This window comes from Felis catus, chromosome C1, assembly GCF_018350175.1.
Source record: "Felis catus isolate Fca126 chromosome C1, F.catus_Fca126_mat1.0, whole genome shotgun sequence".
Classification (NCBI taxonomy): Eukaryota; Metazoa; Chordata; class Mammalia; order Carnivora; family Felidae; genus Felis; species Felis catus.
The window spans coordinates 20113856-20135639 of record NC_058375.1 but is presented as its reverse complement, the minus strand read 5'-3'; the positions used below and the strand labels follow the sequence as shown (position 1 = coordinate 20135639).

The 21784-nt window shown below is 55.3% G+C and overlaps 2 protein-coding genes and 1 long non-coding RNA gene across 7 annotated transcripts in view; 1 reads left to right on the top strand and 2 right to left on the bottom strand.

The window, feature by feature from the left end:
- Positions 1–170: 170 nt before the first annotated feature.
- Positions 171–7427, top strand: LOC123379530. Its single transcript, XR_006584077.1, has 3 exons — positions 171–2771; positions 5441–5555; positions 7315–7427. It is a non-coding gene; the product is annotated as an uncharacterized LOC123379530 (long non-coding RNA).
- A 164-nt stretch (positions 7428–7591) lies between these two features.
- SFN (stratifin) lies at positions 7592–8959 on the bottom strand. Its single transcript, XM_003989694.5, has one exon. It carries the CDS (start codon positions 8853–8855, stop codon positions 8109–8111), a length of 747 nt encoding a protein of 248 aa, XP_003989743.2. The 5' UTR covers positions 8856–8959; the 3' UTR covers positions 7592–8108.
- Positions 8960–9996: 1037 nt separating this feature from the next.
- ZDHHC18 (zinc finger DHHC-type palmitoyltransferase 18) overlaps positions 9997–21784 on the bottom strand; it is a 32394-nt gene continuing 20606 nt past the window's right edge. Inside the window, exons 4-10 of one of the 5 annotated variants that reach the window (XM_045035360.1) lie at positions 20435–20572; positions 20267–20315; positions 19624–19726; positions 17901–18013; positions 16675–16774; positions 14288–14365; positions 12999–13747 (exon numbers count right to left, since the gene is read on the bottom strand). In XM_045035360.1, coding sequence (XP_044891295.1) covers positions 14324–14365; positions 16675–16774; positions 17901–18013; positions 19624–19726; positions 20267–20315; positions 20435–20572 — 545 coding nt within the window. In that variant the 3' untranslated portion in view covers positions 12999–13747; positions 14288–14323. The other 4 variants (XM_045035361.1, XM_045035359.1, XM_023258348.2 and 1 more) reach the window with 4 other exon arrangements.

Below are 21784 nucleotides of genomic sequence, written 5' to 3'. Positions count from 1 at the left end.
TCTCATTGTCCACTTTGCTGACTTCTTTTTTCTTTCTTTTCTTTTCTGTTCTTTTCTTTTCTTTTTTCTTTTTTCTTTCTTCTTTCTTTTCTTTTCTTGTTTATTTGTTTACTTTGAAAGAGAAAGAGAGCATGTGGAGAGGGCCAGAGAGAGGGAGAGAGATTCCCAACAGGCTTCACACTGCCAGCACAGAGAGCCTGATGTGGGGCTCGGACTCACGAACTGTGAATTCATGACCTGAGCCGAAATCTCGAGTCGGACTCTTGACAAACTTAGCCACCCAGGCGCCCCTTTGCCGACTTCTTAATGGTGAAAAGTCACGGCCCTTCTCCCACAGGATTTGTGGCCAATCAGGGGGAAGAATTTAAACACCTGTAGAGTATTCCTGAATCATAAATCAAGGGGAAGATAGGTCACTGGGGGTTTGGGCAGTTGGAGAATTCAGCTTAGGAAAATCTGTTCCGAAGTGGCATTGAGACGGGGGTGACGGAGCTTTGCTTCCCAATTGGAGGAGTCCGAGCAGAAGGCAGAAGAGTGAGGGGCCGTGAGGAGGCTCCTCTAGCTGGGAGAGTATGAAAGCAGCCGACCTCTGCTCCCACGCCTGGCCGAATGGGGGGTAATTACTAGGTGCTGCTTCCCCAGCCTCTTTCATCTGAGAAGTTCAAAGCACCGTACCCCTATTAACACCCTGCAGTAGGTGGGGAGGATCAACAGCAAGCCAGGGAAACTGAGGCCAGGAGGCGCAGCCTGGGGATGCCTGTGAGTCACTTGTGTGGCCCGGAGCCCAGGAATCCTGACGCCCAGGTTGCTGGACAAATCCCTCATCAGGTAGGGTGTGAGGGTGGATCCTGTTTTGGAGCATAGGACCAGTAGCTGTGGCCAGGGGGTCTGCTGCTTGTCCCATCACCCTGGCTCTTACCAAAGCAAACCAGCTGGAAGGAAGGTGCCATTTGAACTTCATGGCCTTGCATCCAAGCACTCTGAGCATTTATCCTCTGCAGTCACGGAGTGGAGAAAGGTGGAAGTCATCCCACAGTTAATTTTCAGGCCTTGGTGTGACAGCAAGGGTATTTCCTCCTCCAGGAAATGTAGCTCTGTTCACCTACTGATGGCAAAATGATTTTCTGTTCCCCTGCCATGGTGGGGAGGAGTTGGAAAATGAAAAGAAAATAAGTCACCCATGATCCCATAACATATAAATAATAAAAAATCTTTGTAATCTGCAATAAGTTTTATATTCAAATGTATAAATATATTTTGTGTTTCTCAGTCTTTTCTATACATGGAGAGGGGTAGCTGGAGCATTTGTACGAGTGGAATATGTTATACTTGCTCTGTAACCTGCGTTTTCTAGTCAACACTTATTTCATCCAGTTAAAAATAGAGAGACCTTTTTAATGTCTACATAATATTCCATGGTAAGGCTATGACATTGTTTACCTGTCCAGACTCCCACGGTTAGCCTAAGTCATTACCAATTGTTTGCTGTTGTAAATTGTGCCGCGATTATACTTTCGTACTCAAATCTTTGTCTGAGCCTCTGATTTTTAACTTCTGGAGAGATCCTAGAGATGAAACAGCTGATATTTCCCAGGTTCTGGGTTCATATTGCCAAAATGCCTTCCAGAAAAGTGGCACTTTGCCTCTCACAGACACTGTCTGAAAGTGCTCTTCTCACTTCCAGACCTCACTTGGCAATCATGAACAACTCCTGGAGGGAGGAAACCATCTCTGAGTGCCTTAGAAGGGACCTTCCCGGTCTTCTCTGCTAACCACTGACATTAGGATATATGCATTTCCTGGCTTTGAAGTGAGGACTCCCCCCGCCCCGCCCCCAAAATTGGAAGATACTGTTTGGGACTTAGCAGAGGCCACAGCTAATTGGAAAGGCTTCCAGCCCAGATAAAGAGGCTTAGGAGTGAACGTGATGCCCTAAAACCCACAGAGCTGAAGCACAGCCAGTCTGCTCTCAGCTGTTTCTGAATTAGCAAGATGCTCACCCACAGTTGGCTGAGAATAGGAAGCCTGATCCCATTAGAGTCTGTGGGAAGTTCTGTCTTAAGAGATTCTCTCTCCTTTCCCAGGGCTCCTGAGAGGGGAGGGGAGTGATGGCAGACCCATCCCAGCCCGAGGAAGAAGGAAGAGTCCCAGATTAGTGCACACTTTGATGAAATCAGGCCTGCTGCGGGGAGGGGAAAGCCCTACACCTTATTTCCAACCCCTCGTGTCAACTCCTCGTGTCCTTCATTTCCAGCCAAGGAGCCAACTTCAGACAGCCCCAGATGTCCAGGTGGCCTAAGACTGAGGAGCTATGAGGGGATGGGCTGGGGATTTGGAACCCAGACGAGGTGAGAAAATATGAATATTGGTAAAAATGCTCCAGACTAGACATCGCAAAGTTTTAATTTTTTTTCCCCATCCAAAACCTTGAAGCAGTTGAGGGAAATGAGAGGCTCCTTCAAAGCCATCCCCATCGCAGGAATCTACAGCCTCCTTGCTGCAAGAATCTGAAATCAAGTTTTTCTCAACTGGACATTTAGACATTGGAGGGTGTGTGTGTGTGTGTGTGTGTGTGTGTGTGCGCGTGCGCGCGCGCGCGAGCGTGCGCATGCATGTGTGTGAATATCTGCTTGCTCTGCAAATACGGCGTCAAGAAGTGTTCCTAGTGCCCCCCTTCCCACTGATCACCACCTCTTCCTGGACATTAATCCTGAAGCCTTCACAGTCCTCGTGGAATGAAAAAACAGCAAAGGAGGAACATTGGAACGTGGGTAAGATTTCTCCCAACTCTTGAGTCGTAGGTCACTAGCCTATTCTGACCTAAACATCAGGCCACTCTACAGTCAGACAGGGACATTTCAGGTTCACTTTATCTGGGGGGAAAGCGGGGCGGTGGGGGGGGGGGGGGCATATGTCTTCTTTCTTTTCTTCTAACAAATACTTCTTGAGTACCATCATCTGATGTATTAAATATTGTGCCTAGACACAGACTGAAGACTCCGTACTTTCCAGAGTCTGAGGTTTCCTCCTTTATCTCTAGACAAATAATGAGTTAAATTTCCCAGAGAGCAGCCAGAAGATTGGGTGGAGATGAGAGATGAATCAGCCTCTGACACCCCCAGGGTGACATACCTGTCTGCTACCCCCACAGACATTCCTGGCTCCTGACTCAGTGGGTAGGTGAGGCTGTGGGAAGGGGGGGGGTTGGGGGGGGAAGGTTCTGAGAGGAGGAGCACCTACCCTGCAGAAACCTGCCTCCCTCCCTCCACCTCCCCCACAGCAGGGATGGGGCGGGGGGAGGCCCTGTGAACAGAATTGAAGAGGAACAAAGAATGTAACCAGGGTGAAGAAACCTTAATTTAGTGAACGTGCCAGCAAATTGGTCCTCTGCACAGTCTTTTCTCATGAAGACAATTCCTTTCTGCCGGGGCCCGGGGTGGTGTTAGATTAAGAAGTCTTCCTTGATTCTTAGAAAGTCACCAAGACACGAGCAGGACGGCATAGCATAATGTGGTCCTTTTCAAACTTATTTTTAACTCCTGAAACTCCAGTATACAAAACAGACCCATGTGTGGCTATCATAGCCAACTCGTGCGGAAACAGGGGCAACCCAGACTGCTGGGCTCCTGCCCTGTGGCAGTTTATGGGGAACCCTCCGAACACGATTTGGAAACAGCGGTTGTAGTTTAAAAACCATGGGCCTTGGAGTTAGACGTGCTGCCCTCTCTAGACACAGAAGTCATTGTATGACCTTGGTTATTAGGTTATTGAACTGCTCTGAGCCTCGGTCTCTTCATACACAAAGATGATATGTATTGCTGTGAGGATCAAGGTGTGAACGTGGCTGGCACATGGCCGTCATGCCAGCTGCTATGATGACTGTACTCTGTTCTCTAGGAAGAAGGACTGGGGCACTGTGGGTCAGTTGTGCAATCTTGGTGCAAGCATCCAAGATTAGGTCTTCCCAAAAAGCACCGGACATTCGGACATTGGATGTGTGTGTGTGTGTGTGTGTGTGTGTGTGTAGGAGTATCTTGCCTTTCTGGAAGGAGCCATAGTGGCCTGCCTGACCCCAGTGACTTGGCCTCCCTCAGGTGCCTGGTTAGTTCAGAGAAGGCACCTGACTCCAAAGGCACCCCTTATCTCCCATTCCTGTGGATCTACAGAGCCAGTTTGCATTTTGCTGTCTCAAGGAAGAATATATATGAGAAGATACCTTCTTTAGAAAATTTCAGGTTGTAGATTTTCCTCATACCACTCACATTCTTGGGAGAGGAAGATCTTTGTAAGGGCTTAGCCTCCATTTCCTGGGGGGATAATCTGGCAGTACAGGAAGGATAGGGCTGGGGTTACTTGAATCTTTGTGAGCCCAGTCTCTGTCTAGACAGCCCTGCCTCATCCCAGAACCAGCTTTATTTCCATTTCTACAATAGCACCGGCACTAAACCTGGTTTCCGGGCGTTTGGAAGGATGGTTTTAAAACTGAGTTCCAAGGGGCGTCTGGGTGGCTCAGTTAAGCATTAGCCTTCGGCTTAGGTCATGATCTCACGGTTTGTGAGTTTGAGCCCCACATCAGTCTCTACTGTCAGCACAGAGCCCGTTTCAGATCCTGTCTCTCTCTCTCTCTCTCTCTCTCTCTCTGTCCCTCCCCTGCTCTCTCTCTTTCAAAAATAAACATTTTAAAAGAATTCTTTAAAAATTAAAAAAATTAATAAAGCTGAGCACCTTCCTGCACAAAACCCTGGCTGGAGACACTGTAGGAAGAAAGGAAAAATGATTAGACAAAGCTACCATTTTTAGGAAGCTCTCTGAGGAGATAAGAAATAAACTCAGGACCTAGCTGCAAACCCAGAGGCAGAGGCAAGTAGATATGAATCATAACTGAATTAATGTACCTATATAAACTAAAGGAGTTGATAGGATATATTCTGTAATACTGTATGTGTGTTAAAGGGAGGTGGCTACCCATGTTTTGACCTGAAGATGGGCTTTGAAATTTGGAAAACCTGTGGAAAGGACAGTGGAACCAAAATAAAATGCACCTGCCACAAAACTCATCCTTCTCGAGGGTACAGTCAGGGGTTTTTAGTATATTCACAAAGGTGTGCAAATACCAACTATTTGAATCTGGAACATTGCATCACCCCCCAAAGAATTCTGTGCCCAGTAGCAGTCGGACTGAAGAATTTTACCTGTCAAATTCTGGCCAGGAAGAGACGGCAAGAGATGCTAGACCCCACTCTGGGTAGCAGTAAGAATGCTTTAGAGAGATTATGTCGTCAACAAAAAGGTCCAAGGCTTTCATGGTCAGAAGCCGGTGCCTAAGCCAGCTCACATCTGGCCATCTGATTTGGTGATATTCCAACCCACAGCATCTGCTTTTGAAATCTGTCAGCACCAACACACTACCTCAGGGTGGCTCATTTCTTTCCCGATATAGGGCAACCATGAGTGGTACAGAGGGGAGAGGCAAAAGTCAGAGGCTGAGAGAAAAGAAGAAAGAAGTACCTTTCCCAGGACCTACCCCATTAAGAGAAAGTCACCAGACCTGCCTGGTAAGAGAAACTGGGTCACTTCCAGAGCCGAGGGAGAGTCATTTGCCCTAGCCCGGAATCTCTGCCTGCTTTGGAACCTTGAAACCCTACACCCTTCCAGGAAAGGAGAGGAGAATACAGGCGATTTAGAAGGCAGCAGGAGTGGTCCTGCCAGCTTCCCCTGTAGAATTAGTATGTCTGATAAAAGCCTTCAATTTCAAGTCCCCTGGTTGCGACCAAATTTGGACTCTGGGGAATCTGATGAGGCTGGACCGAGATCCCATTTTGCCAGGGGAAGCAGTGACCACTTGATGTCAGGACCCTGTCTCAGGTGGACCGGTGAGCATGCAGGTCAGCTTTGGCAGTAAAGGTGCTCCTCAGGACGGGGGCTGATTATTGGCACAGAAATGGATAAATCCTCGACTACTGTTGCCGGAAGGATTCATAATAGCTAACGTGTATTAAACATGCACTATGGGCTACTATGTGTGCCCGTATCTTCTCAAGCTTCATAGCAACTCTTAGAGGAAGGTACTATTTTTTAGGGGCACCTGGGTGGCTCAGTCGGTTAAGCCTCCGATTTCTGCTCAGGTCATGATCTCATGGTTTGTGAGTTTCCAGCCCTGCGTCGGCTCGGTGCGGACAGCTCAGAGCCTGGAGCCTGCTTCGGCTTCTGTGTCTCCCTCTCTCTCTGCCCCTTCCCCACTAGTGCTCTCTCTCTCTCTCTCAAAAATAAACATTTTTTAAAAATGAAAAGAGGAAGGTACTATTTTTTAACCCCACTTTATAAACGAGGGCACAAACACACCAATGTTCAGGGCCTTGACCGAGAAGGGCTGGGATTCAAACCCAGGCAGTTTTGACATCACAGTTTGTTACACTTTGGCCCAAGCCCTTTGATACTGAAGGAGAAACTGAGACCCAGGGGGTGTATGGCTTTTCCAAAGTCGCACAGCCAGTCATGGACACAATCCAAGCCCGTCGGTTCAGGGCTGCCTGGATGCTGGAGTGTAGTGGGGACGCCTTGGTGGCAGGGCTGCCGACCCTGCCCGCCCGGCCAGGCCCGGGCACCACCGCCCGGTAGAGCAGATGACTCAAAGGGCGGGGACTGCTTTTTCCGCACGGCCCCTCCCCGTCCCGCTGCTCTGAGGATGCGGAGCTCTCGGGCCGGGCGGGTGGCAACTTGTCTGGGTGAAACCGGCAAAGCGCCGCCCCTGGCCCTTGGCGCGCGGCGGGGGCCCCTCAGTCCCGCTGCGCGTCGCGACGCCGGCGGGGCGGGCCGGGGGGCGGGAAGACGCCCCGCGCGCGTTTCGCCGCTCTCTCCCCCATTGGCCAGTCGGGCCCCAGGGGCGGTACCCTGAGCGGCTCTCCGTCGAGATTGGACGGCAGCGGCCTGGGGCCCGCCTCCAGCCCGGGGCTGCGAAGCCTGGAGCGAGCCAGGCGGCCGCAGGTCGCGGCGTGCCGGAGCCGGGAGCGGAGGCGGCGAACAGGGATGGCCTGGGCGGGCCTCGGCTCCCCGCGGCCCTGCCCACCCAGCTCGCGGCTCCTCCTAGCCCGCCCGTTTCAGGTCGCCCCCCGGTCCGAACACGGGGGCGGGCATTCCCCTCTCCTCGGATGTGGGCTTTTAATGGCGTCATGCCCCTGCCCAGATTGTGCTCCCCTCCTCTCAGACCCGAGCCCCTGATGGGACTGTTCCTCCCTTGCAAATCTAGGGTGCGCACTGCCGCTCACTACAGCCTTTCCTTGCGGCGCTGACTCCCTGCTTTCCTGTCCCCCGCAGGTCTGAGATCTGGAGCCTCCCGCCCTGCGGCCGGGGCCGAGCAGCCTCAGAGCCGCCTTTGCGCTGGCCTGACCCTCCCAGGACCAGACCGGTTTGTTGGGGGCCACCGTGATGGAGAGCTGAACACCCGCCCCCCCTCCCCACGATTGGCACCAGCCTCTCACCTGGAATCACTGAGCCAGCCCCTTGAGAGGTCAAGAAGCAAAAGTCAAGGTCTCTGTAAATCAGAAGCCAATCCCTGTCCCACCCCTCCGCCAATAACTGGAAGAGACAGGAGGAGTGTCACAGGGGAACTTTATTGAAACATGGTCACACCCAGCAGACACACTTTCCCTCTCATCCTGGGTCTTGCGCTCTCTCTCTCGCTCTCTCTCTCTCTCTCTCTCACACACACACACACACACACACACACTCATCTCCACACAGTCCAGCTCTCAGCCACAAGGGTGGGACACTCCTCAATTCCTAAGATTCAGAGGCAACAGGGGGCGGGAGAGAGGCGGGGGTGGGGGAAGAGGTGGCCCGGTTGGCGGTGGGAGGGGTGGAGGAGGGGCGCAGAGAGCAGGGGTGGGTGGGCTGACCGCTGGTGAGGAGCATCGACGGCCGCAGGAAGAGGGGTCCCCCTGGCTCCAGCTGGCCTCCGCTCTGCTGGTCCCTCTCTCGGAGCTCTTGTGAGCCGGGGAGCAGAGCATCCGGGGAGAAGGGTCGGGCCTCCCACCCCGTACTAGTCCTCTCTGCCACGGGCGGGGGCGCTGGAGAGGGCAGGGGCGCGGCAGGGAGGGGGCGGGCGCGGCTCAGCTCTGGGGTTCCTCGGGAGCCTCGCCCCCCTCCTCCCCGGCGTTGTCGGCCGTCCACAGCGTCAGGTTGTCTCGCAGCAGCTGCATGATGAGGGTGCTGTCTTTGTAGGAGTCCTCGCTGAGGGTGTGCAGGTCAGCCATGGCCTCGTCGAAGGTGGTCTTGGCCAGCGAGATGGCCTCCTCGGGGCTGTTGGCGATCTCGTAGTGGAAGACTGAAAAGTTCAGCGCCAGGCCCAGGCGGATGGGGTTGGTGGGCGGCATCTCCTTCTTGCTGATGTCCATGGCCTCCTGGTAGGCGGACCGGGCCGAGTCAATGATGCGCTTCTTGTCGTCACCAGTGGCCACCTCAGCCAGGTAGCGGTAGTAGTCGCCCTTCATTTTCAGGTAGAAGACCCGACTCTCGGCGTCACCGGCCTCCTTGATGAGGTGGGTGTCCAGCAGGCCCAGCACTGTGTCACACACGCCCCGGAGCTCAGTCTCCACCTTCTCCCGGTACTCTCGCACCTCCGGGCCCTTCTCTTCCGAGCTCTCCTCGTTGCCTTTCTGCTCGATACTGGACAGGACCCTCCAGGCAGCCCTCTGGCCGCCCACCACATTCTTGTAGGCCACTGAGAGCAGGTTTCGCTCTTCGCAGGATAGCTCCTCACCCTTTTCCACGGCGCTCTTCATGAAGGCTGCCATGTCCTCGTAGCGTTCGGCCTGCTCTGCCAACTTGGCCTTCTGGATCAGACTGGCTCTCTCCATGGCTCTGGCGACAGACACGGGCGGCGGGCTAACTGGCTGCCTCGAAACCAATGCCGGATTCTGTGCCTCTCCTGCTGTCTGCCTGCCTTTTGGCTGGGTGGCCTGGCCTCGGAGAAGAGTGGGGAGGGACAGAGGGCGGGGCTGGGGCCCGGACCTGCCTCCCACTTCTCTTCTCTTCTCCCCACACCCTTTCCGGCTCTTCCTTAAAGGTAAAAGGCTAAGATGTGGGGTGAGTCATCAAGGCAGTCAGCAGGAGAAATCCGGCCCCACCTGCACAGACACCTTTCCAGGCTCCAGGCTGCCCCCTCTTGTTCAGGGCTTCGATTTACATGGGTGCCCGCAGAGCGGCCCCACTTTCTCAAATCAGATCTTCCTTCCTGGTGTTCTTCCAGGGGCTGAGGGTTCTTCAACCAACGGGCCGCTTCAGCCTGGCTAGAAGCCTGGCTGGGCCAGGCTAGAAGCCTGAGCCTGGCCGCTCCCAGCCTTGCTTCAGGGGAGCTAGTGACGTTTCGGTAGGGCTGTGGTTTCCCAAGCACCTTCACGATTGAATGTAATCCCTACCGTGTCTCTGTGAGATGGGCCAGACTGTGACTATTACTCCCACTTTAGAGATGGGAATGCTAAGGCTCAGAGAAGTATGAGATTTGCTCAGGGTCACACAGCTACTAAGTCCCCAGCATCCTACTTCCTTTGGCTTCTCTCGTCGAGGCCTCTGACTTGTGAGCTCCAGGCTGTATTTAGAAGTGAGATCCAGGCTTCTTCCAGAGTCGGCCTGAGATGGCGCTATCCCCTGGTCATCACTGCCCCCCAGGGTTCCCGCTGAGTTCCCAGAATGCACAGGTGGCATCTTTCAGGGTGCCACTTAATGAGGTGTTTAACGAGCGGCCCCTGACGCTCCAGCCCAGCCTTTGTAATTAATCACCTGGTAGGTTTGTTGGACACCTTCCCCATCACAGCACAATTTTCCCTTTCAACTTGGTGGCCTGTTGCCACTTGTTTGAGGACCTACCCTCTGGCTCTCCACGCCAGGTCACCTACCCCCTCCAAGCCGCCTGCCATCATGTATCAGTGGGGTTCACACAGGGTGGGGGCCCAGCTCTCCTGACTGACTCAGCCTGCCCTCTGTCAGAGGCTGGGAAGCAGGCCACTTGGGTGCTCAGTCCAATTTGGTTCCCCAGGGGGGGGACGCTAGCACCTGGGGAGAGAGGACCGAGAAAAAAGAAGATGGTGGTGACACATACCATTTTGTTTTAGGGGGTAGAAATCCCCAGCCTGCCTCTCAGAAATGTCCCTGTCCCTTCCGTTTGACTATGGCCCTCCCTCTGACCCCTGGCAGAGGCCTCAGAGATGGGAGACTTCTTTCTGGCCAACCTTCTGTCCCTGTTTGCTGGGATGCTGTTCTATTCAGCCAGGAGTTTCACCTAAAGGTGTTGGCTGTGCCTGTGAGGGTGGGTTCCTACTTACCTGCCCCACCCCTAGCCAAAGCTCCGATGGGGCTCAGGGGTGGGGCTCCCCTCATTGGGATCCAGCCAGCTTAATCTTTGAGCCAGGACCATTTCATAGGCCTGTTCCTCCCTAGTTCCTCTTGGTGCCCGAATACCCACCTTCCCCTCCTGGAGGCAGGCTTAGGCCAGAACTCTGAGGCCCGAAGATGAGACCTGTCTCTTTGAAGAAAAAGTAGGAACATGCCTGGGCTGATGCTACACGTTTTCCAAGGAAGCAGAAGGGATTTTAGGCTTGCCATCCCTAAGACTCGGCTCAGATTGGATCCCCGAGACAGAAAATGATGGAAAGGAAATGCACTAAGATAACTAGTTTAATAGAGCATATCTTTAGGTAGTGGTATTCTGAGTGATTTATTTCCTTTTGATTTCCCTATTCTCTTCAATGATAGATATGTATTATTTTTCTACGAGACACAGAATAGCCTAGTGTCGTTGGAATCAGACTGCCTGGGCTCAATTTTTGGAAGCTGTTAGGACCTTGACCAAGTGACTTAACCTCTATAAGTCTCCATCTTCGTAAGTGTAAAATGGGGCTTGCCGTGAGGATTAAATGAGTTGATGGAAAGCACTTAATAGAGTGAATGGTAACCATTATTACCATGTGAAAAAAATCCAACCAATCTTATAATCACATACACTCAAAACACTAACATGGAGCTGGGGGTTCTGACATGAGAAAGGGTCTCAAACCAAGCCTCAGCCGAGTGTCCCTGGGGGAGAGAAGACAGGTGAATGGTCAAATGCGCTCCCTCAGCAAGGCCTCCTCCCTCCCCGTCAGACATTCCTCTGGCCTAAGCAGGCCCTAGGCTCTCTAGGACTGTCCTCAGGCTCTCTAGGACCGTCCTTCGCACTAGTCATCCAGCCCAGGCTTTCCCAAGTCCTGGGAGGGGGAGGGAGGAAACTGGAGATCCCAGAACACCAGAAACCTGGAAGGCACGGCCTGGCAGGCCTAGGCATTTTGGAGTTGCTCTGTCTCTAGGGAGGCAGCATTCCCTTCCTATCACTCAAGCCAAGGGACCTGGTGGTGGTTCACACCACAAGCTCCAGCCCTTCGGCCCAGCCAGAAACCCAGGAACGAGAAGAGGGAAGAGAAACCTCTTCACTCTTCCCCCTCCCCTGCTGAAGCTTAGGAGTGAATCTGGGAGCCAGGCTGCCTAACACCTCCTGCCCGCTCTGGCCTGTCGATCCTGACTCAGTTCCTGTCTCAGACACCTCCCTTTGCCTCCAGGCCTCCGTTTCCCAAGTCCAGAAGCCGAGGCAGGCAGGAGGCGGCAGGCCCCGGCAGGGCACTGAGTTCCACCGTCAGCCTCCTGAGTCAGCAGGACAGGAGCTGGGGCCTCGGCCCCAGGGGGCATTCCTCATCTTGCCTGCTACCTCCCCATCCTTCCATATAGCATCCAACCTGCCAGCAGGTTCAAGGCTCTGGTCCAGCCCTTAGCTGGTAATCACGGGCTTCGAAGGGTTGTGGCACAGAGAAGGCAGCAACCGGTTGCTGTCCATCTCCACTGAGAACAGAGGACAGGGCTCCAAATGCAGCAGGAGGGACTCTGGTTAGATTCCAGAAGGAACTTCCCACAAAATGTTGTTGAGTCTTGGAATGATCAAACAAGTAACTGGAGGAAGCTATGGTACCTCTCCCGCTGGTTAGTTGTAAGTAAGAGTTCAGTCATCCAGACAAGAGCTCACTCTACTAGTTGCCTTTGGGAGGAAATGTTAGATTCGTTTTAAGTGACTCAGCTGTCCTGAGACCTTTTCTCCTCCAGGCACTGTTGTTTAGAGTATCCCACATCTCCTAGACCAGTCCAGTCTAGGACATAGTGTGGGGTTTGTGGAAGAATGGAATGAGGTCAGGCTGTGGGACTGCATCCCACCTGTTACAAGGTCTCGGACAGGTCCCTTCCTGCCCCTGAGCCTCAGTTTCCCCATCAGTACAGGAAGGCCCGTACAGATCATCTCTGAGGGCTACGGGTAACATCTTGTAATTGGGTTTCTCCTTCTGAGATCCCCTCCTCCCCAAGCAGCCCTATTCGTTCCTTGGGTAGTGCAGAAGGGTCAGGGGCTGGGGCAGAGATGGGGTCCAAATCCTAGATTTGCTGCTTTATCAGCTTCGGGAGAACCTTGGCAACTGCTGTGCCTTCCTTGAGCCTCAGTTCCCTCCTCTGTAAAAAGGCTGACATCACCTCTCTCATAGCTTTAGGTGAGAAAACGGGCCTGGCACTTGGCTAGCCCTTGCTAAATGGCTGCTGTCATTATTTCTTTTAGCTCTTAGCATACTGTGTGTGCCTCTCAACGCGGGCCAGCTGTTGGGGAGAGGGAAGGCTCCTTGACATGGCTACCCTGGGCTGGGCTCAGTTCAGGGGGTGACAGTCCCCGCTTGGGTTGGGACTTCTCAGAGCTGAGGTCACCTAAGGCTTGGAGGCCTCTGGCACTGAGACCAGTTCTAGAAGGGCAGAGTGAAGAGGACATTGGCCACTCCTCCCGTGTCACTTCTGGCTTCGCTGTGCCTTTTTTAAATCTCCGGAAGGGCACTGACCGACTGGAACAGAACCGGCAGTGGGGGCGAGCCAGATGTTCTGCACACTCATCACAGGCCTCACGCCTGGACCCCGAAGGAAAGGTGGCACCAGACAGCCAAGGATATGGCAAGAAGAGGGAAACCTTTATTTGGTTAAAAAAGGTACAGACAGCAAACAAGCAGCCCCCAGCCGTGGGCTCAGCAGACTTCCTAGGCCCGGCCCAGTTTCCATTAGCTCCTCTGAAGAACGCCGGGCTGTGGAGCCAGCCCGGTCCCTCAGTGCCCGGAGCAAAGGGTACAAGCATCCTCCTGGCATCGCGCCTACTTGGGGTAGTGGGGACGGAGGGGGCCGTGGGAACAGTGTCAAACCGGTTGTGCTTAGAACAGTCACCAAACTTGTTCGGCAGCGTCATCAACCACCAACACCCCAGAGGCTCCCGAAGGAACCTGCTCAGCCCCACTGTGGCTCTGCCTGACTCTGGGAGGGGGCAGGCTGTAAGGCAAGATTCCTGAAGAGTCTCGACACCTTACAAATCTGGGGAAGGGGAAGGGGAAGGGGAAGGGGAAGGGGAGTGGAGACGGGGTGAGTTTCAGCGTCGTATTGTATCACCGTGCTGACAGCTGTGGTATGGCTTTCTACACTCTGGCGTGGAGTGGGGGTGGGGGCAGAAAGGCCAGCCCCCGCCCCCTGTGGGGGGCTCTGGAGAGCACAAGGGCGGGGCGGGCTTGGGGGCAGACCCTGTAGGCACGGACGGTGGCAGGTGGGCCACAGGTTAGGCAGGTGGAGGTGCCGGGTGCCGGGCTCCCCTCAGGCCGCTCCTGGAGAGGCAGAGAGCAGCAGTCCTCAGGAGGTCCTTAAGCCCCCGCACACACTGGAGATCCCCGCAGGACAGCAAAGAAGGAGAAGAGAGAGGGTTAGCGGACCCGGGAGGAGACAGGAGGCCTGCGGGGGTGCCGCCTGCTCTCCCGGCACCTGCCTCTTCCCCGGCTGGGGCAGCAGGCAACGACGCAGCAGAGACACGGGCAGGGGAAGCTCAGCGGGGACAGAAAGCAGGACACAGGTGTTCGTGACTGAGGGCTCCTGCACACCAGGACACCCCAGAACAGGCCCAAGCATCTCCGAGCAGGTCCGCCGCCCCTCCCCAACCTCACCCTTCACCTCCTGCTCCAGTGGGAGCTGCTTCCTCAGTCCAGAGCAGGGCTGGGCCCTCAGCCCTGCCTTCATGCCCCCCGTCCTTCTGCTTGGGGGGGGAGGGGGGAGCCCTGGGGGCCCTACCACCGCCAGCACACACACCACACCACACACCAGACAGATGAATGGGCTCCATGGGGTTGGCAAGGCATGCGATGGGGATGAGATGGCGTGTGAGGGGACTAGGCGGTGCTGGCCGACAGGGGAGACACGGTCTTACCAGCTAACCCTCTGCAAAGAGGCCTGTTAGCTCCCCTCAGGCTGTGCAGGAGATGGCAAAATCCTGACAGGTGTCCTCCTGGGGGAGATACCAGAGAGGTGGGCCAGGGTTACGAGTCGTCTGGCTGGGCCCTGCTGCTCAAGGCGGGGCTGGGGGCCAGGGAGGCTCCGGCTCGCAGATTGGAATCTAGGGTCTCGTAAACATTTTCTTAGCTGAGCGGTCACTGGGGGTCAGAGTGAAAAGGCAGCAAGGAAAAAGAACCTGGGGGTCTCCAAATCCCGGAGGCAGGGGAAAGTAGAGGGGACAAAAGGGGACAGGATGGCCTCTTCTTACATGCCTATGGGGGCCACCTTGCTCAGTCTCCAGCGGACAGACTCGGCCAGGAGAGGAGACCCTTAGCCACATCACTGGCCTTCCTGCCTTCTGTCTCCCCAGGAAAGACCAAGTTTGGCTGAAAGAACAGAGGGCTGCCAGTCGGAGCCTCAGCAAAGAAAGAGCAAACAAAAACCAAACCAAAGCAAATCAACTCTTAAAAACGAAAATTTTATTACAAGCAGGAACAAAGAACACTGGCTTAAATAAAAGGCAGGGGGCTTCCCCTCCTCTAGCCAGCCCCCTCCCCACTTCCCAGTGCCACTGCAGCATGGCCCGGGGTCCTGGCGCTGGGGCGAGGCTGTTTCTCCCAGGGGGGACCCTCTGCAGCTGCCAGTTCTCAGCTGCCTGTGACCCACTAGCTTCTGCAGCAAGGAAGGGCAAGAGGCGAGGACTTCCTAGGTCACTTTCCAAGGGCTTCAGCCCACTTGAAGGGCCAAGGAGGGAGACAGAACAATCTCCTATCTACTTTGACAAGAAACTACAGTTCCCCGCAGAGAAGAGACATCCTTTGACTTTGGGGCCCAGACGTAGGCCAACCTTCACTCGCTTCTCGGCCCCCCCTGCTCCTTCCTCCCTTTTCTCTGGATGGAGTCCTCCAGCTGGCAGAGAGTCCCTGTCCTCTGGCCGCTGGCACCGGGTCCCATACTCAGAGCCGGGAGGAGGGTGTGCGGCTTGTAGAGTGGCAGCCGCTCCCCACAGCCATTACCCCATCCACCACGCCCAGCCTCAGCCAGTCTGGGCAGGTCCCAGGCTTCCTGATGTCCGAGGAGGAAGGGAAGACAGGAGGGGGGGGGCTGAGCTGCAGCGGGGAACCCAGAGGTCTCTTGCGATCACTGCACAGGCTCCCTGTTGCCTTGGCTCAGGCCGCTCCTTGCTGCTGCCAGCTGACACCCGAGGGGGACGGCGGGGAGAGGGGCAGCCCAGGGGATGTAGGGAAGCGGGAGCCAGCCGCATTCATACAAGGGCACACGCGAACACACGCACACACACTCACTCACAGCCAGACGTTCTCTTATAAATTTATGAAACCCAACTTGCTTTCTGCTAATCTTTAACCTGGCACTACACAGATAGCAATGTGGCCGACTGTTTTTTCTTCCACTTAAAAAATGCTACGTAGAAAAGAGGTCTATAAAATTGTGCAAAATACCCAGCATTAATAAACCCGTTTCAAGTATTGCCAGCAAGGGGATAACCCACCCAGCCCAAGAACTGACTTGGGAGAGAGGTGGGGAGGCGGGGAGGTCAGACTGGGATCCCTTAGAGAACCCTCCATGGGTAGAGAGCAGGCAAGGCCCCCACTTCCTAGCGTGCTGCCCAGGAATCACGCAGGAGCCGAGGTCTTGGGTGCCTCGCTGGCTGGTTCAGCCTTCTCTGACACAGGCTGTCTCCCACCACCCCCAACTCTGCCCTATCCATCTAGAACCCCAGCTCCATCCTATTGGCCGACGCCATACGAAAAAACACCAACGGAAGAAAGAACAATGGTCATCACAAAAAGAATGAAGGAGCCCACAAACCACAACAGCCCACGGAGGCATCCTCTCCCACAGCCCGCTGTCCAGAGCCGAATGCTCTTAGGTCCCACTTCACCCCCAGGACCCCAGCTGAGCAGAGCCCACCGGCCCCTCCACCTGGGAGGTATCGCACGCAGTCCGCACCCTCATTCACACAGGGCTCGCCCCGGCACAGAGACTCGGCATGGTCCCCTCGCGGCCTCAGGGGCCCTGGCCTCTCTCTCTCCTGTCACTCCTGCCGCTGATCAGCTGCAGGGATCTAGGGCCCAAGGCTGTGGGAACCTGGGTTTGGGGAGCAGAGGGTACAGCCACGGAAGTGCGGGGCAAGCCACGCAGGGTGGGAAATAAATACGAAGAGAGTCTTTTGGCGGCTCTGCTTCCCTTGGATGGAATGGGGAGGGTCCCGGCAGGTGTGGAGGGCGGCAGGTGAGTGCGGAGGGGTGGACAAGCCAGCAGGTGGCAAGTACCGAGCCCAGTTCAGGGGTGGCCTCCTACCATGCTGGCGTCAGGCTTGGCTCCGCAGGCTGGCTCATCGCTTCTGATGGGCGAGGGCAACACGGCGTCTGACTGCACAAATCCCCTCCGGTCGATGAGGCTTCCAAAACACAAGGGGGGACGTGAGGGCCCTGCCCAACACCAGCGGTCCAGGCCTGGGGCTGGATGGCAGAGTCCATTTTCCAGCCAAGAAAAGATGCAGCCCTAGAAAGCCTCAGAAAGGGGAGCTGATCTCCAGCTGGGGGCTCAAGACCCTTCCCTTCCAGAGCAGGGGAACCAGAAGGGCCCTCTCTGCACCCTGGACACCTGGTTTTGGACCACCGGATTGAGGCACTGTGAATTCAAACCGGCCCATTTTTCGGTCTGGCTGCCACAAAGCCAGGCTGTGGGTGAGGGGAAAAGCAGGACGGAAGAGCATTTGGAAACAGTGCGATTCCCACTGTGACCTACCCCCACCCCCACTGCAAGGATGACACTCATACGAGGCAGGAGAAGTCGGGGACAGTGCGGGAGGAAGGTCTGGGTCCCGCAGTGCCCACTGCAGTGGAGCTCCTGTTCTGGCACTCGGGTGCCCCCTGGTGTGAAGACAAGGGCACTTCCCAGCAGGGCTGAACCCTCAGGGCGCCACCAGGAGGGAGGATGGAGACCCCGCCCGGTCCAGCCACCAGCACCGGAAGGGAAATGTTGCCCAAGAGTGGCCAAAACATTAATTGTGGTGATCACTGGGGAATAAGATTACATGTGATAGTTAGTACTCTTCTTTTTAAGATTTTGTACTCTATGTTTTTCTACAATGAGCATATGTGATTAAAAATTACACAGAATTCGGGGCGCCTGGGTGGCTCAGTGAGTTAAACGTCCGACTTCGGCTCGGGTCATGATCTCACGGTTTGTGAGTTCGAGCCCCGTGTCGGGCTCTGTGCTGACAGCTCAGAGCCTGGAGCCTGTTTCGGATTCTGTGTCTCCCTCTCTCTCTGCTCCTCCCCTGCTCATGCTCTGTCACTCTCTCTCAAAAAAAAAAAAAAAAAAAAAAAATTACACAGAATTCTTTTGTGATAGATGCCTTGAGTGCACCCTGCAGGGGATGGTGGACAGAGGGCTTCTGTGGTGTGAAGAGAGGTCTGCTGCTTCCAGAACCTCTTTGAGAGGTGTGGACTCGCAGGGCTATCCCCCCCACTGGCCGGGCCAGGCCCTGTGACCTCTCCCCATGCTCACCCCTGGCTTACCTGGGAGGTAGGGGGCCGCAGAGCACAGCACAGCAGTTGGTGATAACACTTTTATGGCTGTAGGGATTGACGGAGGCCTCACCGCCCCTCTTGCTGGACCACGAGCCTTTGATCTGCCAGCAGGAAGGAGGTCTGAGTCAGGTACCTCCTTTTACTTCGATTTTCTAGGAGGGAGGTCTAGAGGCTGGGAAAAACTGGTGAGAGTTTTTCCAATTCTGGGTAGACTATTGGAGGGGACATGTCTTTAACCCAAGCTATTCAGTGAGTGTGGGGGACTGCTGGATGTCGGGGGCACCTAGCCGAGAGGAGGAAGCCCTAATCAGGACAGAGAGCAGCACACAGCCAAAGAGAAGCCTCCAAAGGAAACTTCTTGGGTGCATCCTCCCTTCTCCGGCCAGCCACCTCTAAGGGAAGGTAGTATAAGGGGACAGAGCTCAGGCTGACCTGGCTATGAGCCCTGGCCCTGCCCCCGACACACTGCATGACCCTGGACAGAGCACTTCCCTGAATCTCAGTCCTCATTTGAAAAACAGGGAACTGTGATAGCATCGTTGGAGAGGAAATCTTGCCATCTCTAGATTTGTGAGGCCAGCTATCAAAGGCACTGAGGAGTTTAGCAACGAAGGATACTTGCTTGACTTTAACCCAGAGTTTCCCAAACTCATTTGGCTATAACACATCTTTTTGCTTAACCCCTAGTAACATCTTGAAGAACCAGCACCCACAAAACCGCCTTGGGAGATGCTGGCTGATGTCATTTCTGCTCTGTACCAATCATTCAGCACATGAAACCCTATCATGAGTGTTAAGTTCTGTTTCCCAGAATGAGAGGCTGAGGTCAAGAGATGTATTTTCTGTTGGTCATGGGCCTCTGAGCAGTATCTGATGGTGGCCCTGGCACAGATGCTGTCATTTGCTTTTTTATCATTTGGGAGAAAAGAAGGGGAGGTCAGGTCGGGCCCGGGGCTGAGCACACAGTGGGCGCTCAAACAATGCTTGCTGGTGGGGGTCTGAAAGGCAGCAGGTAGGGAGGGTTGACATAGCCCCATAGTCCTATCCTCGCTGTCTCCCTCAATAAGGATGCCCAAGGGAACCCCAGGGGCACCCTGAGAATAGTCACATCTCTTTGCCTGTAAGTGCAGTGTGGTGGGGCAAGGGTAGCCAGGGCTTTTGGCCACAACCCTGACTCTGTCCCTTTCCGGCCGTGTGACCTTGGGGCAAGTCACTCAGCCATCAAACAGGAGAAAAAGCATCCCTGTTCCTTCTGCCTCAGAGTTGGCAAAAGGACCCAAAGAGATGATGGGAGCTGAAAGAACTCTGGAGACCGTAACACGAGGGCCAAACGTAAGGACTGTTACGGTGGAGCACTGCCTCTGGGTTAGCGAGAAAGCCTGCGCTGAGGGGCCAAGGCACGTGGGGGCCTTAGAAGACCCTGTACTGGATCTCCCAGGGCCAAGCCAGGAGCACTGGAAGGCAATGTCTGGCCACCCTCTGTCCCCACCCGTGTTACCCCAGCAGCCCGAGTCAGGCGAGTCAGGCTGCTCTGCGGCCGCTGCAGGCCCCCTCCGCCCAGCCCCTCCGCCCAGCCTCCTACCTTAGGGCCCCGCCTCCTGCCTAGGGCCCCGCCTCCTGCCTAGGGCCCCGCCTCCTGCCTAGAGCCCCGCCTCCTACCCAGGGCCCCGCCTCCTGCCCAGTGAATGGAGGTTGCTCCAGCCTTACTCACGTCTTCGTTAGTTGTCAGGTTGGAGGCGACGAGGTAAGTATGAAACCCTGAGAGGCCCAGGATGGACCAGATGGAGAAGAAGCAGATCACCAACTCCAGCACAGTGAGCAGGGTGGTCAAGGACCCACACCGGGACAGGGCTGGGGGCCTCCCCGGCCCCTGGAGGCCTGCCATGCCCAGCCCCTCTCACCTATCCTTCCGTGAGCGATTTCCCCAGAAAGGAGATGGGTTTGTAACCTTCCTGCGGTCCAGTCACCACTTCTCGACAGGATTACCTCCTGAGCCCTAAGAAGGGTTCGGGAGCCCATTCAAGAGCAGGACGGGTGATGGACAGTAGGGGGAACTGAAGTTGCCAGGCACCAAGAACCCCGCACAAGAACCCCGTCCTGGTTGCTTGGTGTCTTAAGGGAAGACAGGGACTGTGGCTCCTGAGACTTCTTGGCCACCCCAGCCCTTTGATCAGACTGTTTAGGATCAGCTCTAGCCGAGGAGGAAACAGAAGCAGCTGGTATATCAGATTATTCTAGAGGACAAACATTAGCGCTACACCATTCCCCCCCGGATTACAGGATGAGGTGTGGGGATCCACCCCAGCGAAGGGGCCTCGTTCCCACCAGGGCATCTATTGGCTGACAAAGGATATCTCGCTGGTGTCTCCTTCAGAGTGGAGAGGAAGTTGCTTCCCTGAGAGCCTGGGGAGGAGAAAACAGGACAGGGCACAGCTCAGATGGACAGTGACCACAGCCCCTTGACTGGGCAGAGCTTGCCGGCCCACCCCTCCTGCACACCCCTGCCCCCACTCCCAACTCACGCAGCGTCAGGTGGGTGACCACACAGGCGAAGATGAAGGCCGTCAGGAACGAGAGGGAGAGAATAAACGCGTAGAAGAAGCGGTAGTTCCGTCTCCCCACACAGTTGCCCACCCAGGGGCAGTGATGGTCAAACCGTTCTGGAAAAGGGCCCGGCGGGGGGGGGGGGGGAGGGGAACAGGTTAGTGTGCCTGGGCTGCAACCAGCACAGGTGTTTGGAGGCCTCACGCCACAGCTGGGGCTTTCTTCCCCCACACTCTCTCTGTACCGGCCCATTCAGCCGATTCGCAGCTCCTCACACACTCCCTGCTTCTGGGCCTTTCTGCAAGCTTCCCACTGCCTCACACATTCTTCTCTGTCTCTTCACCTGGTTAAGGGCAATTCCTCCTTCATATCTCAGCTGCAAAGCCACTTCCTTAAGAAAGCCTCCTCTGATCCCAGACAAGGTGAGGGCCCTCTGTTACCCGATGCTACTTATCTTCTGCGGCTCTTTGCCCATGTGTGTTTACATACTTATTAATAATTAGCGGACCGGCCAGTTACCCCTGCTGGATTGTAAACTCCACGAGGGGGCCGGTGTTGGCCTCACACCGAGCTGAGTCCCACGTCCAGCTGTGCGTGGTACGAAGATGCACAAAAAGTACTTGTCGCCTGGCCTACGACCCTGGCCACCTGCGACAAACAATGCTCCCCATTCCCTGCTCCAGAACTAGAGGCTCAGGGAGGGGTGGGGCCGCTCTGTAACTTGTGGAGAGCTGGCATGTAAGGCCTGGCCAGAGGGCTGAGCTCACACTAGCACCCCAGGGCGGTGGGTGGGGGCGGGGGGGGGGCTGGTGTCACACCCAGACTGGTAATGAAAGTCCTCTGTGGGAATGTGGATCACAAGCCCACTGCAGGCCTCCTACCATGGCCAGCACCCTTTGCGGATTCTCAGGGAAGAATAACGCCCACTGAGTCACCCACTCAGCTGCCTGCTGTCATGGGGTGTTCCCTACTGTTCTCTCAGGGAGTGCTGAGCTAGCATGATGAGCTCACTGCCCTGGGGACCATGCTCAGTCACCATGGCTCAGCTCACCTGGATCCTCTTACATAGCATTTCCCTTATGACACCCTTCCAGGGGCACACCCTCGGTCCCCATCAGAGCTGCCCGGCCTCTGGAGAGCAAGAAGAGGAGACAAAACAGCCTCTGGTTCCCCAGCAACCACCGCAGGTGTGGGCCTGGAGCTTAGCTTCCAATCCTGGCTACATCCTCTCTACCTGACTGGCTTGAACTCCTCTGTTCTCAGATTCTTGTCCCTCCCAAACCCTGGGAATCAGATCAAACTCATTCAGTATAGCTGGCTCTGGGCTG

What these genes read in the sequence shown, in the direction of transcription:
- SFN (XM_003989694.5), bottom strand. Translation starts at nt 8,855, where the DNA reads ATGGAGAGAGCCAGTCTGATCCAGAAGGCCAAGTTGGCAGAGCAGGCC.